Source organism: Liolophura sinensis, chromosome 7, assembly GCF_032854445.1.
Source record: "Liolophura sinensis isolate JHLJ2023 chromosome 7, CUHK_Ljap_v2, whole genome shotgun sequence".
NCBI lineage: Eukaryota > Metazoa > Mollusca > Polyplacophora > Chitonida > Chitonidae > Liolophura > Liolophura sinensis.
The window spans coordinates 23,480,195-23,496,222 of NC_088301.1; the positions used below are offsets into that span (position 1 = coordinate 23,480,195).

Below are 16,028 nucleotides of genomic sequence, written 5' to 3' on the forward strand. Positions count from 1 at the left end.
AGACAACATTATTGATATGGTTTTATTAATTTACCATGCAACATGATATGAGGTAATTACTTGTAGCTGACTCATAAGCAACATGTTTGAATGCTTATCATTATTAAATATCCCTACTCGTATATATTTAATTTTTTTTCGTTGGAGAGACTATTAATAATATACTTGATCTGCTGAATTCTAATATTATTTATATCATATTTTCTCTGTCTCTACATTTATTGTTCTCATCATTAATTGTTAGGTTACCCCCCCCCCCCCCTCTAATTTTCATAAAAGCTTATTTTAACCACTACTCCAGTAATATAATTAGTAACTTGCAAGGATTTGTTTTTTCATCGTCATTGTAAAAATCAGAACTTCAAGCCATCGGTAAGGTGCATGTTTCTGTTACAAACTAATGTTTTGTGTACTGCAAGAATATTCCATATCACAATCATGTGTTACTTTCTTAAGTTTTGCAAAGTTTTTATACCCAGTTTGATTTCAGTTTCACACAATCCATCTGTGATGTATCTTTACATCTTATACATCTTTAAATAATTATTTCTGAAGTCTGTGTGTAACTCTATTCACCATTAGTACCCGCTTGTTCTTTATACCTTCCCACATGTTACTTGCTTGTCACTTACTTAGTATGTTCTGTAAGAAAACACAAGAGGATGCTGTTGGGTTCGGAGCTCCTTCATTACTCATACATGTAGTGGTATAAATCAGCCCAATTCTGCACCCCACCCCCCACCCCTCTGTACCTTGTACGCTGTGTTTTGACAGGTGCTAAGAGATGAGCCTTATTTTCATGCTGTCTCACATATTCTAAGCTTAGTCTCCTTCTTGGCTTTTTTTTATTATCAGAGTAAAAAAGAAAAAAATCAGGTTTCTAGTTACTAGGCTGTGTAGATGTACCACAGTATTAGAACATCCCGGTAAGGCTAAGTGCATGTGCATCTGCAAAGTCAGGTGTGTAGAAGAGAGTAACTAGAGGCCCCTTCACTATATAGAGTGGTAACACTATATTAACCAAGTTGTCTAAGTGTGTGGCAAAGCATGTGTATTGACGAAGGTTTTTTGCTCAATGTAGCCCAATTACGAAGTCATGACGATTCAGAAATTCTGCAAGGATGTTAGTACATACATTATGAGTTCTGGCCTATAATCCCAGTAAATGAAGTCATACATGTATCATTCATGGAAACCCTATTGTTGGTCCAAATTTCAAACATGTACATTGGAGCCTCAGTGTAGCTCAGTAATGAAGGCGTTGATTTGGAAACTCTGCATACAGGTCATACAGGGTCAGTAGTTATTGGCATTTGTGATTGTCTGCATTTCAGACTGATATTAGGATTTCTTAGTGTAGCTCCACTTTGAAGTCGTCTCTTGCAAACAATTTGTTTCTAGTTTCATATGTTTTCTTGGCTTGGTAGGCAGGTTTCTTAATAATTGAAAGTTTTGGCAAATGTTGTAAATGATACAGTGTAGTTCTGTGTGAGGTAACATTAGCTTCAGGATTTGAGATGTTATAATGAGTGTATGTACATGTATAAAGTATATATAGTGGCTCGTCTTTTACATGTAACTTTCTGCTACCATACCTTGTCGGTCAAAGAATAAGGCTGCTTATTATGCAGAGAAATAGCATCTGTCAAGCATTCGTTGCATTGTGTTGAACACATGTTTTACATCACCAAGTATTTGTGTGCACGTCCAGACTAATTTGTAGCATTCTTCAGCATGAAGTAGATTTATTGACCTTTTTTCCCTGTAACTTGACCTTTGCTGACCTTCATGTTATGTTCACTTGCCCTTCACACAGCTGTCCACTTAAGGAATGCTAGAGGGTGGTCTTGTGGAGGGCTTGGTGTTAAGCTGCCAAAGAGGGAGGGAGAGGGCAAGGCAAATGGGAGTCAAGTTTTATTAGGACAACAGTATGGTTTGAAGTTTTACATGTGAGCGAAAGCTTTGAGTACATCATTCAGGTATATGCACTTCAGACTTTAATGTCTTGGAAAAATAGACTAAAAAATGCCAAAAGTGCATTGATTTAAGTAGAGCCACTATTTTAGTCTGTTTCATAAATTTTATCAAGATCATTTGCAACTAGAACATGGATTTGCCTCTTGTTTCTTGGGGTTTTTTTAACTCTTTAATTCCTTTACATGTACATACCCAAAAGTTTTTCAAGTTCTTTTCAAGTATTTTTCTTGGTGCTGTATTGACATTGAACTGGTGGGTTTTCCTGGTATTGTCCCCCCCCCCCCCCCCTGCCAAAATACAGAAATCATTATTCACTATGACTGTTGTGTTGAAAATGAAATGTTCAGGTCGAAAGTCATTTTCAAAGAACTCCACTATTCTTAACCCTTAAGACAAACACAGTCAGTAGGTTGTGTAAACACTGAGGGCCTGTACTTTAGAAGTTTATGGATGTTAAAAGTCTGAGAAGATCAACTTAGGCCTCTGGGATGTTCTGTGCCACCTTTGGAGCTCACAGAAGCTTGTTGTAGGTGGAATCTCTTGCGTACGTTTATGTCAAGACTAGAAGAGGCCTAATTTAATTACAGGGCCAGTATTTCACTAATGTGCCAAGAGCCCCATCAAAGATTATACCACTTTACTAACTCTTATTGGTTTGCCCTCGGTAACTTTAGACCAGCTCTCCAGAAGTTGTGGAAAATTGCACCCGTTGCAAATCAGTCAGGACTAGACAGGTCTTGTTTTGTTTTAGGACAGTTTATGTACTTGGCTGCAGATCAGATTGTTTCTCGCAAGTCAGTCAAAGTTATCTTTTTAATTCATATGGCTAAACGGTTCCTTATCTGTTAGAGTAGCTATGTAGAGTACATGCCACTCTGTTTCTTTGCCAAATGGTCTAACCTTTCTTTCCTTAATGAAAAAAATTTAGGGTTTTGAAGGCCAAGAAGTATACATATTATTTTGCATGGCCTTTGAAGATTTTAGAAAAGCTAAAAAGTAATTTTGGTTGGCGGAAGTAAAATTTCTGACATTTAGGAAAGGTTTTTTCTGTTCTTAATCGCTAAATTGTAGAATAGTTTCATTTTGAAAGATTAAGTAAAAACAGAAAAAAAATGTAATGTAAAAACATGTAAACTTGATTCCCATGTTCAAGAATGAGTTAGCAATATGTAGAGAAACACTCAGAAATCGTATAACTGATAAACAACTATTGAAACCGAAAGGTGTTATTTATTAAAGAAAAATGGTGAGTCGACAAACCACAAACAATTATTGCTCTGAAAAGATTACCTTTTTAATTCTCAAAGGTGTTATATTTACCTCAATATTTTCTTTTCTGGCTGAATTATATAAAAATTTCACCAGCTTCTGTGGTATGTATTTTGAGGTGTGTTGGTATGTTGTAGCAATCTATCGCATGTCAGAAGGTTTAGATCCAGGTTTTTGTTGCTGTGTTCTTATTTACTAAAATGATGAAGCTGGGAGGTCCAAGGTATCTTGGGCTTTCAAGTTCTTTATTTAAATGTTGAAAAAAAAAAATTGAACTTTTTCCATAACATTTTCATTTGGTCTTTCACCTGTGTCCTTTGGACAGATTGTGTCAGGCCATAGATCTAAAATACTGCTCAGCCTCCTCCGTGTGGTTTGGTGGTTACCATCTAGTCTCATAAATGCCAACCTGCCTGTGAGACATTTCTCTTTGCTGCTGCAGTTAGAAATGTCTGCTATTAGCTACATAGGGCTCATCTTGAGCACACAGGCTGAAGGTGAAACCAAGCACCTGCTCCACTTCATACCATTTTGTTACTACATGATAAAACTATAGGCCATGGCCTGTACCTTATCTGGGCGCCTGTGTATATATGACCGTGGGAAATTCTACATGCACATGCATATCTGCTTTTTAACACCAGCATACATGTGGAAATATTACTCTAAATCTCGAAATGCTAGGCTACGAATATAAACGGTTTTATTTTTAAACTTATTTTGTGAAAAATTGTATTAAAAGTGAGTATTTGTTTTTCTTGAAGTTTTGATTGTCACTTTATACAGATGTAAGTATAATGTGAAAGTTGGGAAGTGTTTGAGTGAATACAGAAAGTAGGTCAAAATATCATCTGGGCTTATAAAAGTTGATAGTAGAACAGGCTTGTTGTTATGAACACCTAAGTACTTGAAGTGAAGGTAGTGATTTTAACTTTTGATGGTATGGAGGCCTTGTGTTGTTGAAATAGACTTGGGGAATGCGTGTATCATGTGTTTGTGAGTTATACTCATTTTGCTATGTAATTTAAGAGCTGGCTCAGTTTAGTCAGTGTGACCTCACGGCGGAGTTTGAGATAGAGATCAATAGCAGATCTATACATGGATCTTCTGTGATAGACTCTCCACGTAGTTGTGTCTGAGGTCAGGCACATCCTACATAGATATGTTTTGTCACATCACAGTTAACAAGCTCATTCACCTTCCCATGAGACAAAGAACGGTGGTGATTGATGCATGTCCAATCCACCACATTTCTGACAGGTGTGTTTTTGTTTTATCTGGCTACACCTGAATGAATATCGCAGGGGTGACGATCCTTTTTTCAGTGCAAGATTATAATTGTCCTTGAGACGGACAGATCTGTCAGTTTGATGAAGGGATATCTGAGGATTTGAAGAGTGAACAATAATCTGACATCAATTCTTTCTAATGGTTGATGTAAACTTGATCTGTATAGACTGAGCTGAATCAGTCTCGAAAGCCAGGCCGTCTGGATGTATTACGCAACATTAATGGCGCTCATATACACTGTGTGGACCCAACCTCACTGAAACTCATCCCAGTAGTCTTGATTTAAACTCATATTGACTGGGCTGAAACTGTTTGTCTTGGGATCTTGGTCCTCTACCAAGACAGGCTGTCTGAATGTATTGCACAGTGTAGGAGGTGTTTATGTACATATATGTATACTCTGTGAAGTAAAGAAGCCAGACCCACAGCCTGTGATGTGGCAAGATGCTGATCAGCTACTCGCTGATGACATCTGTGTCCTGTGGGGTGGGGCTGAGGACTTACTTCCTACCTACTTCCTAGTCCATGCTGTGGGACGCCCAGCTACACCAGTTACCGAGTCCAGGAGGCTAAAAATACAGCCTGTAGGCCAGGTCTGGAGTACAAGTGGCTAAGCTGGTGATGACCTGAAGCTTAAGGTGCTAAGGTGGACTATTACATGCACATGCTTGTTGTTATGAAGGCCTAGTATGTTTTGACAGAAAGTGAAAGCTGTGCTATCCTGGAAGATTGGACATGTACCTGTGTGTGTGCTGATCCCGTGGAATTAGCAGATTGTGTATAGGACTTCCTGATGAATGACAATTAAGGGATTATAACATGCCAGGAGAGTTGGAACCTTGTCTACAGTCTATGAATCATTGACTTTCTGTGTCAGATGCAGGACAAATAAAATGGTAACATATACACTGGATATGTACCATAGATACAGCCGATCTGGCTGTATCTATGCATATGGGGGAATCGTGTTATTGTGTCACTTGGCAACATGGACTATCCCAGCTTCTCCCCCTATTAAAGCCTACACACATCAGCTATAGCCAGCGGTATTGTTGATGACAGGTTCTGGTGTAGTCAGCATGCAGATGCTTTGTCAGGTGGAATACAGGCAATAAGATACCCCTGCTCGGAGAGTCTTCCGTGGAAATGATGATGTCTGGGGATGCAATGTTGACCAGATCTAAAGTGATCCTGTACAATCCTGGTGTTATGCTAATGTGCTCTTAGCTATGTGCCAACTGTGTGATGTGCTGTGTTAAGCCTGTGACTTTTTGCTCTAATATGACCCACGAGACATTGAGGAGGGGGAGGGTGGGGCTCATAGAATCTCCTCACTGGGCTGTGGTAATGCACTGATGCCATAACGTACTGAGACCGTTTATTTGTTGTCGTCGAGCTGGATAATTACTATGACTATTATGTATTGGGGGATGGAGCAAGGAAACAATTGCTACATGTATCAATAATAATGAAAATAGTGTGATAAGAAAGGTTCGTTGATAACTGGATTTACACTTATATTTGGTTAAGGAATGGAGCTTTATATCTGCTGTCTGCAGGCAAAAAAATGATTGTATTGGCACCAATGTTAGGCTGTGTAATAAACCTTTATGGCTTCTGTCTCTAAGCAAAGAATATTCCTATAAACAGTGGTGAACAGTTAATCAGTACAGTGTCAAGAAGGTAGAAACCATGTATTACACAATAAGGATGGACAGCTGGATAAGCCAGGAAAGCTCCAATGCATCTCTTACAAATGACCTCAATGTCTGGTCACTGTCTGATGGACACAATATCTGGTCAGCCTGACCATATATAGTCTAGTTTCTAAATGACAAGTATTGACCAGCACCGGTCATTTCCACTCCACCATACCGATCCAAACGGAATTGACCTGATCAGGACACTATTGACCTGTAACCCACATATAGATGACCTGGATGAGAGTGAAGGAACAGACATGGTTATTGATTGGCTTATACCTGCTTTTTTCTTCTGACAGGGAACTGAAACATCAGTGGATTGAGTTTGCAAAGATTTGAATGAGAAAGGATCTGATTGATAACCAGCTGAAAATGGATGATATGCTGAAACTTCATGAGGAATGAAATTTTTGTTCCAAGGGTTAATTTTGGGGGAATAAATTAGTCGGCAATGTCTAGGAATGTAGTGAAGAATTTATTGTCGAAGACAAGATCAAGGAGCCCAAACAAAAGTTTTACCGAGGGTGAAGGTCGTTCAGGGTCATGTATGCCTGAAATCGCACAAGTTGCAGACCACACCTTATCTCATAATGGTTCAAAGCTGCTTGGAAGCTTGGCCACTAGGTGTAACTCTTCATTGGGCACGTGCAAGCAGCAAAGCATCAATGGATCCAGAGTGTTTGCAACTGCCAAGCTTTGCGAGCAATGTGGTCATTGTTTCTACTGCTCCTGTAACAGTAACACTCGTTTGTCTCCAGATTCTACTGTTATGTTCACGTCTAAACATTACTGGGGTATTCCAGAATTTGGATTTAAAATTAACATTGGTATTACAAAGAACCTGGCCCTTAAGGTGAGTAACTAAATCTCAAACCTCTGCTTGTTTGCTAAATATTGATGATAAAGTTTGTCCCAGGTCGTAAACATTTGTGGACAGCTGTGGGTGGCTATGGGCAGTCCAGAACTGTTCAACCCTGCCAACAGGGGTTACCAGTTTCAAGTGTTTATCCCAGTAAAAGAAACCCCACCTTATCAGTCAGTCCTGTGAAGGTCTGACTATCTGGATGGTGTCAAAATATTGTGTAGAGATTATGACAGTGTATACCCAGCACTTTTGACTGATGGTTCTAGTTTTTCTAAACATGAAAGGCCAAGGCTTTGGAAGCATGTCTGTGTAATGGACAGAGGGGTGTGCTTGGAGTTGGAGAATTAGGGAGATGGGGCAGATTCCTCCTTAGATAGCCCTTTGGGGGGGATGGGAAGCAGGGGATCCATCTGCTGCCCCCAGCTGGTTGCTATATATCTTGGTAGTTGGTGTGTGCATCAAGGAATCAGAAGCTGTGCACAAGGTTATAGTATCACAACATATCTAAAACATAAAATGAATATCAAGGGGCCTTCACTTACCCTTCAATTGATAACTCAGCAAGGAAACTAGCTCTTGACCATTGTTTAAATATTGAGTGTTTGAGAGCAGCTCCTGCTTTAAATAAGGGGGTGTGTCCATGGAACAGGATTTTATATACTTACAGAACTTTAACATATATTTAACATTGTCCTGAAAAGGTTTTCACAGAAATGAGCTAGACAGCAATTTAGTTCATGGCTTCCAAAATCAATGTGTTGAATTTGCAGTGCACTTATGGGCTGGTGCGTGAGAATGTCAGGGCGATCTTGTGGCGGTGTCGGCTACAATTGGATTCCGATCACATACTTGGCACAGCCTCAAACCTTGGCAGGCGTGTTGTTGTGGAGCTGTAAAGCTACCCCTCTCTGGTTCGCATTTGTCGGTTACTGTTGTCAAGGAGAAAAGAGAATTCCAAGATGCGCAAAAATGTAGATTACGCAGAGTGTTGTCCATTAAATATTTCTTGCGATAGGATAGGGAAAAAGCTATGAAACTGTTATGTTTAGTTATGTTCAGAAATTGTCAGAAACGATCATGTTTTGAATTCAAGCTTTATTTTACTCTTTGCCTGATATTTTATGATGTGTTTTTTTTTTTGTTTTTTTTTTTGACACGGTTGATCTGCTTTGTCTGTGATTTATCAAAGTCTTCATAAGAAGCTAATTACACCATGTGCATTAACATCAAAGCCAAATAAAATATAATTTTATATGTCCTCATAATTATCAGTTCAGGTATTGTCATTAAGTATATATGTATACAGATGTATCCAGATTTCCTGGGAATTGTATGGCTGTTATATCATATGTTTTCTTGGAAAAGAGTTTTGGGCGGAAAATTTTTGCTCTGAATCTAGGATTAAATGATTTATACAGTATTTTGGGGCAAGATTTATGAATGGGTTGGGCATGTGGCAAATAAATTCATTGTATGTAGAAGTAATTATCAAATCTTAGCCCCAACTGTACAGTAATGTTCACGTCTGTTAGTGATATAAAAATATGACATGTCCTTGTATATGTTCATGTTGGACATCTGGGGACCTTGTGATTTCATTGAACCATGGAGATTGAGCTAGGATGAGTTCCCCATATGTTACTGTTGATTTACTCACAGTGGACATTGGACTACTGTAACAACTTAACCAGTAAGGGATAGACAGACAGTGCTTCACACATGTTCCACAATAACAACTGGCCAGGCGGTTTGTCCATTTTCTGACCATTCAACGGGAGGGTAAATAGACCTGGAAAGAGCCTGAGGTATTTAGCCATGTGTTGATGAGCTCAGGAATCAAGGATACATCTCACCCCTCCCCTGGCCCTTTCCTTTACTCAGTGGGTGAATGCAATGGGAGTATGAGTAGAATGACTTCCTCTGACAGAACCAACAGAGTTGATTACTACAAGAAAGAAGCAAGGGTATACTCTTAAAATAAAAAAAAAAACATATATGCAAAAATCATACTCTACCTGGTGCCATGAAAGGCTCAATTGATACAGATGTCAGATTTTGTGACATTTCAATGGGAAGAGGGTACTGTATATGTTTTCATTGTACATAAGTTTTCTGTATAATTTTGTTGAATCATTTTTCACTGCAAATAAAGACTAAATGCTTATATATGGCTGCACATCGATGTGAAAAATAACCATTCCGTTTTGTAATTCACAGATAGTTGTTTCAAACTACCCTTAGTTGCTACAGTTACTAATGTGTCTGCCAGGCCCAGGTGTTGACAGTTTAAACAAATAAACGTTGCCACAAGCTGTCTTCCAAATAATCCCACCTCCAATTCCCTCCCATTGTAACCATCCTCTGCCACCCAGATACCCTTGATGAGGAGTGATTGTATGTTGCCCTTTTGCCTTCACTTAAGCTCAAAGGACAAACGTTCATGCAGCATACCTTTGATGCTCTCATTATAGTTGTTTTGCAGCTTACAAAAAAAGCACCCTTTCTAAAAACTTTCTTATTGGCTTTACGTTTTTTTTTTTAGGTCACTCTCTTGTAGGCTATGACTGATACCAGCTTTTCAACAACTTTTTCTTTCATGTAAATAAACCTGTAACTGAACACAGAGCCATCTAAAGGATGTGTATATGTTTTTTTTTCTTGTACAAGAAGGTTCTTTTCATTGCCGACTTTTCATTAACCTTGCCTCTATCCAAAACTTTTACATTTAAGTTGCTAACCTGTCCATTTTAATAGATTTGAGATAAAACATTTGGTAGAGAATGAAATATTAAAAGGCAGGCATCAGTGTTGGTGCTGAATGCTGATTTGATATTCACATCCAGTGTTGTCTTACAGCTGACTAGCTAGACATGTGCTAAAAGTAGTATGAAAGTCCTGCAAGGCTGTGAAATGATTGCTATGTCCTAGGGTATGTTTGAGCTGCCTGGAAGTGGCTTACACAGGAACCCTTAAGCACAAGATATTGTTTACTGCGTAGATTTGTTACATTTCTGTAGTAGATAGTAAGTTTAGTGTAATAGTCCATATCTGGCACATCTGCTATCTGTAAAAGAGAGTCTGTAGCTTACTGTAGCATGGCTCTGTGTGTTTTTTCCCCTCTTATCCAGTCACAGTGTCTCTTGTCTCATATGCCATCTGCAGTCTGGAGTAGGGATTCTCTGGTGCACATGACACCCTCTTCCTTCTCTGAAAGCGCTGTTATCTTTGTACTTTTTTTGGCTTGCTCCTTATGACATTGTCGGCCATCAGAGTCAGGTTACGGAGAATGTCAAAGATGTCAAGTTTCATAAGGCTCTTAGGACATTTCCAATGGGTAGGGGCGCCCCTACAGCAGCATACAAACCATACCTTGGTTACAGAAGCAACTTCCAGAACCAGATTGTGTAATACCAAGGGAAACAGTGTTTAGCACTTCCTGGCATCGTTTCTTTAGTGCGGGAGTTAACGACTGTTCACTTCTCAACCATAGACATGTTGTGTAACTGACTGATACAGTGTTAATTTTGGGCGAGTTGTCTCCGGTGTTACTGCCTAAATGAATCATGGAGTCCTGGGGTCATTAATCACAATATGTGATTTGGATAGACCTTCATCTTTACTTTGCTGCATTGTTCAACAGTGTTATATTTTCATGGGTGTGTTTCAGTGTTCCTACGGTAGTGAATCATGGAATATGTGATAAATGTGTGTCATTTGGATATCCGTTACCTTCTACTTGGGAGCATTAGTCCATTGTGTTAGATTTCCATGGATGAAGTTCAGATTATTCATGGATGAATCATGGAATATGTGATATATGTTTGTCATTTGGACATATGTCACCTTTTACTGTGAAGCATTGGTCCATTGTGTTGAATTTCCATGGACGAAGTCTAGTTCCTGCATGGATGAATCATGAAATATGTGATATATGTTTGTCATTTGGATATCCTTCACCTTTTACTGTGAAGCATTGGTCCATTGTGTTGAATTTCCATGGATGAAGTCTAGTCCCTGCATGGATGAATCATGGAATATGTGATAAGGCATTGGAATATACTTCTTCAGCAATCTGCAAGGATGCTAAATTAATTCTACTTCAACAAAATTAATCCACTGCTAATTCATTTGTAAGGCTAGGATAAGCCAGTGCCATTATTATAATCTACTATATCTTTTACCGTTCTGAACTGTTCACTTCTTCCAATGGGGACTGGTCCCATAAGCTACCAGGCTGATCTTATGTTACCAGGAGTTAACGCCTACAGTGTGTACAAGTGCGATCAACTAATCTGATTTGTATATACCTTGTACAGCCTACCATATGGGTTATTAATGTGATTGGTTTTCCAGCTTGTACAGGCAGATTACTGGTTGTAATCCTATGGCAGTGGTCATGATGTAATGACCTTTGCAGAAAGTGTGACAGACATTCAGGAGGGGTTTAACTCTGGAGCGGATACCTTTATATTTTCTCCATGCTGTCCTATGTAAAGGCGCAGGGCTGCTGTTTGTGGTGTCTAGTATGAAACAGTTATGAAAATATTGGAAATATTTTGAGGAATGGATTTAAGACTATTTTGTGTGGAGCCTTCACAGCAACACTGGGTGGATTATTGTTTTAGTACACATTGACCTTAAATCCTTCGGTGAATTCTTTTGCAAGAACTAGCTCGGTTCTTGGTACGAAAAAATGTGTGACATTGGAGCTTTTCGTGAAGTATGTTTTGAGGGCAGATTGGTTTTTGCTGACTGTGTATTTGCTTGTGGATTTAGGGAAGTAAAACACTGAAGTGCCTGTTTGTGGGCATGTCAGCTTGGTGATCGTGTCATTTCTCACCTGGTCTGACCTCAAGCCACATTTACCTGCTCAGATTTTAATTACTGCAGCAGCATGTTTAGGTGTTTCAAAAAGAAAAAGAAAAAGACCCGTAAGACTACAAAGAGAAAGGTAAGACACAACCCTGTGCTGTAAATGTGTGTTGAAAGACAGAAGGCTGTTGTGAAACGTGATACATTCTAACAAGCTGTTTGTTAACAAGTCATGGTTTTGACTTCAGTAGCTAGACATATATAAAAATGGCTCAGTTTGCCAGAGCAGTATGAGCATACTGTATATGTAGGACAGCATTGTGCTTGTATTAACAGCATTAAACCCATGTCCATCAGTTAATCTTTGTATACATCATGTCAATTAGTAGTAGTTCTTTGTGAATTAGTATTAATTCTTTGCAAAGATTTGACTTATAACACATGTACAGGTACATGTATGTATACGGTGTATGTTAGCGTTCGTTGATTTTGTACTTGATTTAGGGACGGTAGCTTATTATTTATGTTGAGAACATTTTGTTGTGATAGGCTTAATAGGTTTGTACATAGCTTAGTTTGTCCAAACCCATGCGTAATGAGATAAAAATTGGTGGTACAAACACACTTATAACTCATTGCATTTTGCATCAAAATATTCCAGGCGAAGTCAGGAGATCAATTTGAGTGCTGCTTTGTCTATTCCACCCCTAACCTGATAAGAGTGGTAGAAATAACCTTGTTCATTTGTCACTGTAAACTGTTAGATGTATCTTGCTTGCATGTTTGTTATGAAAGTAATTACAATTTTTCCATAGCTTCCATAGCCCAATCTGTTCAGTGATCACCCGTGAAATGTCATGTTGGCATACTAAAGAAACTACGAAAAGAAACAAAACAATAGTCCTCATGACTAATTAAAGTGTGACGTCAGAGATCAGTGTGATTGATGTTTTGTCTGTTCTGCACCTGATTGTTAAATAGTTTGGGAAAAATAACCTTGTTGATTTCTCACCTGAAGAATTGTCATTGTAGTTTTGCTTGTTTAACAACAATCTAATAAGCTTCCATCGTCTGCCAAGTCTTCAATAATCACCAGTGGTGTGTCGAAATATGCCAGTGACATAATCTTTACTACTCAGATTCATGGGGACTGTTTGTTGTATGTTTTCAGGTATCCGATGTCGTCGTTCCAGGACAGCCAGAAGACTTATCCGCCAGAGAGTCTTTGTTGTTGTGGAGCCGGCGCACCTGTGAAGGGTATCCCGGAGTTAAAATTAGTGATTTCTCGCGGAGTTGGCGAGATGGCCGAGCATTCCTCTCCATCATTCACAGACACAGGTATGTGCTGCTGCCATTTGTTTACGCTTAACGCCTATAAGGTGTACACCTCAGTGTGAAGTATAGATGAGGTATATATGAGTGTAAGCCTCATGTACACCTTAGTGTGAGGTGTATATGGGGTGTACACCTCATGTACCCCTTAGTGTGAGGTATAGATGAGGTGTATGCCCTATCTTTGTTATCTGAGTTGTACTGTACCTCAAGTACACCTCAACCATATACCTATACCTCAGATGTACCTCAAGAACTTTGAAAAAAGTCAACACTTAAATGAATGATGTACATGAAGTACACCTTAGTAACTTTGAGAGTTTGAGCTGTTTTTTGAACGCGAGATAATGTACCTCAAATACACCTCAGAAACAGACATGAGGTGTACACCTCAGTGTGAGGTATGGGTGAGGTGCATTTGGGGTGTACGCCTCATGATCGCATAGATGAGGTGTATATCCCATCTATATTATTAGACGTGTACTGTACCTGAAGTACACCCCAGCCATATACCTCTACCTCAGATGTACCTCAGGAAGTTTGACATCTTAGAAAATGTACTTTAGATACACCTTAGAAACTTTGAAAGTTAAAAGAAGTAAATGCTGTACTTCAGGTACACTTCAGCCACTTTTTTTAAGTTTTAAAACAAGAGATCACATTTTCATTTTACTTCAGACAAAATTGTGAGTACAGAATTACAAATATTTTTGTGCAAGAAAAAATGTTTACTAAATGAATATATGCCTTTGTCTCACCCTATAATGACTTAGCATTCAGTGTGCAAATCTTGACCACTCACAGTGCTTGGATATATTTGCCCCTGATTATTCCAAGATGGCTGCCTTGAACAGGGCTCATAGATATTCCAGGCTGTGGGAAGACAACCCAATTATGCACTGATTGATGCTTTCTGGGTCAGAATTTGTAACATGTTTGGGCAAACGAACAGTTCTAAAAGGCATAGAAAATGAGTAACACTAAATTTTGATCAAGCAGCTAGAAAGCCTCAATGTAAATGTGTGTCACAAATGAGATTTACAGATACCGTAAATACAAAGCATAGCATGCTCTTGAAAAACTTACTTAAATTTATCTATAATTTACACAGCCAATATATTAGTGTTTTGGGCTTGTTTTCTATCAAAATAAAAGCGAAAACAGTATATATCCACCTTGCCTATAAGCATGTACCTCCACCGTACCTCAGATACATCTCAGGCATCATATTTTTTACCTAATATTTACAGGGTGTGCCTCCACTAAGGTGTACTATAGGTGTGCTTGAGGTACCAATTTGCACAATTGGCAGTAGCTCAGATACACCTCAAATACACCTCAAATATACCTTAGACAAACCTCAGTTCAGATATGCTACACCTCAATGGTACACCTTAGATATACCTCAAGTATAACTCTAGTACACCTTATAAGGATAAGGGTATTGTTGTCTTGTATGATTGGCCTTATACACCGTAGGTGAGAATGGTTTGCTTACATGATGGCGATCTCAGTGTGAGGAGAGACTCATTTAAGATGATTCTTAAAAGCTTCATCCATTTTGAAACAAGTACCAGCAATTGTTTCTGTTTATACCATTAGATGTCCACTATTGTTTGTTAATAAGCTAAGAGGAAATGTATGTATTTTCACTCAGAAGAATTATCTATGCCTGAAAGAACTAGAAAGGTCTAGAAATTGACTTTATTCCTGTGCAAAAAGAAGTTAAGGTCATGAAATATCATTGTTGTATAACACAGTCCCATTTTCCATAAAGTAGGTTTGAAAGGTTTCAGTTACCCATTAAGCTGCATATATCTTGCCTAATTAAAATAATACATTGTTTCCTTTTGACTGTTGACAGGCCAGACCTGGTGGATTACAGACGCGTGTATTCCCAGAATGCTAGGCAGAACCTGGAGATGGCCTTTACAGTGGCCGAGAAAGACTTTGGAGTCACCAGATTATTGGACGCAGAAGGTATTAAGGACCGTTCCATTTTTTGATAATACTGCGTTGATTTCTCTGCATCAGTGAGATGTTTATAAAATGCTTAATAAAATGGACATGTGTTAGAGATAACAGTGCATGTGAAAAAAGGGACTAAATGTGACAAAAGTATGTTGACCATCAAAATTTTGCTTTGTCCTTCTTTTTGAAAGGTTAGTAATACAATGTGTAAGAAGTTACAGTGAAACATACCACCTGGAAACAACTGAAGTGACCAAAATTGCTGATCTTGTTGCTTGTGTTTGTTGTGACAAAAATGTGAAAAAAACATAATGTGCCAAATTGTGAAATATCTGTGGAGGCAATACGTAATGAATTCAGATTGTGTTCTGTAATTCCTGATACATTTAGTGGCATATCATTAATTGGTCCATCTCAGACATTTTATTTATAGAAAAAAATAGTACATGATGAAAAGCCTTTTTTTTAATAATTGGTGTTGGACAATTTAGTATATACAGTATCAGCCTTGTAAACTGTTTGATAGCCAGCTTGGCTCGACACTGACAGTGACAGAAACTCTTGATGATCCTTTCACTTTTACTTTCAGACATCGATGTGGCCCACCCTGATGAGAAGTCTGTGATTACCTACGTTTCGTCATTGTACGATGTCTTCCCTGAGGTGCCTACAGTGGAGCAGTCTCTTCGAGACAACGTAAGTCTCCTAGCCCGATAAGTTTGTGTGTATTTAATGCTGTATCTATAGTACAAGCACATGTACTTGTGTACTTACCAGTAAAACACTTGCCAGGACATAGTGTGATCATG

At 38.6% G+C, this 16,028-nt stretch overlaps 1 protein-coding gene across 13 annotated transcripts in view; it reads left to right on the forward strand.

Moving 5' to 3' along the window:
• Positions 1-16,028, forward strand: part of LOC135471433 (microtubule-actin cross-linking factor 1, isoforms 1/2/3/4/5-like) — a 164,846-nt gene that overhangs the window by 59,200 nt on the left and 89,618 nt on the right. For all 13 annotated transcript variants that reach the window (XR_010444439.1, XM_064750671.1, XM_064750672.1 and 10 more), the window contains 3 exons: positions 13,088-13,254; positions 15,113-15,228; positions 15,809-15,915. Coding sequence is in view for 12 of the 13 variants with exons in the window: in XM_064750671.1 (XP_064606741.1) it covers positions 13,088-13,254; positions 15,113-15,228; positions 15,809-15,915 (390 nt within the window). In the remaining variant the exon portion in view is untranslated. The remainder of the gene's footprint in view (positions 1-13,087; positions 13,255-15,112; positions 15,229-15,808; positions 15,916-16,028) is intronic.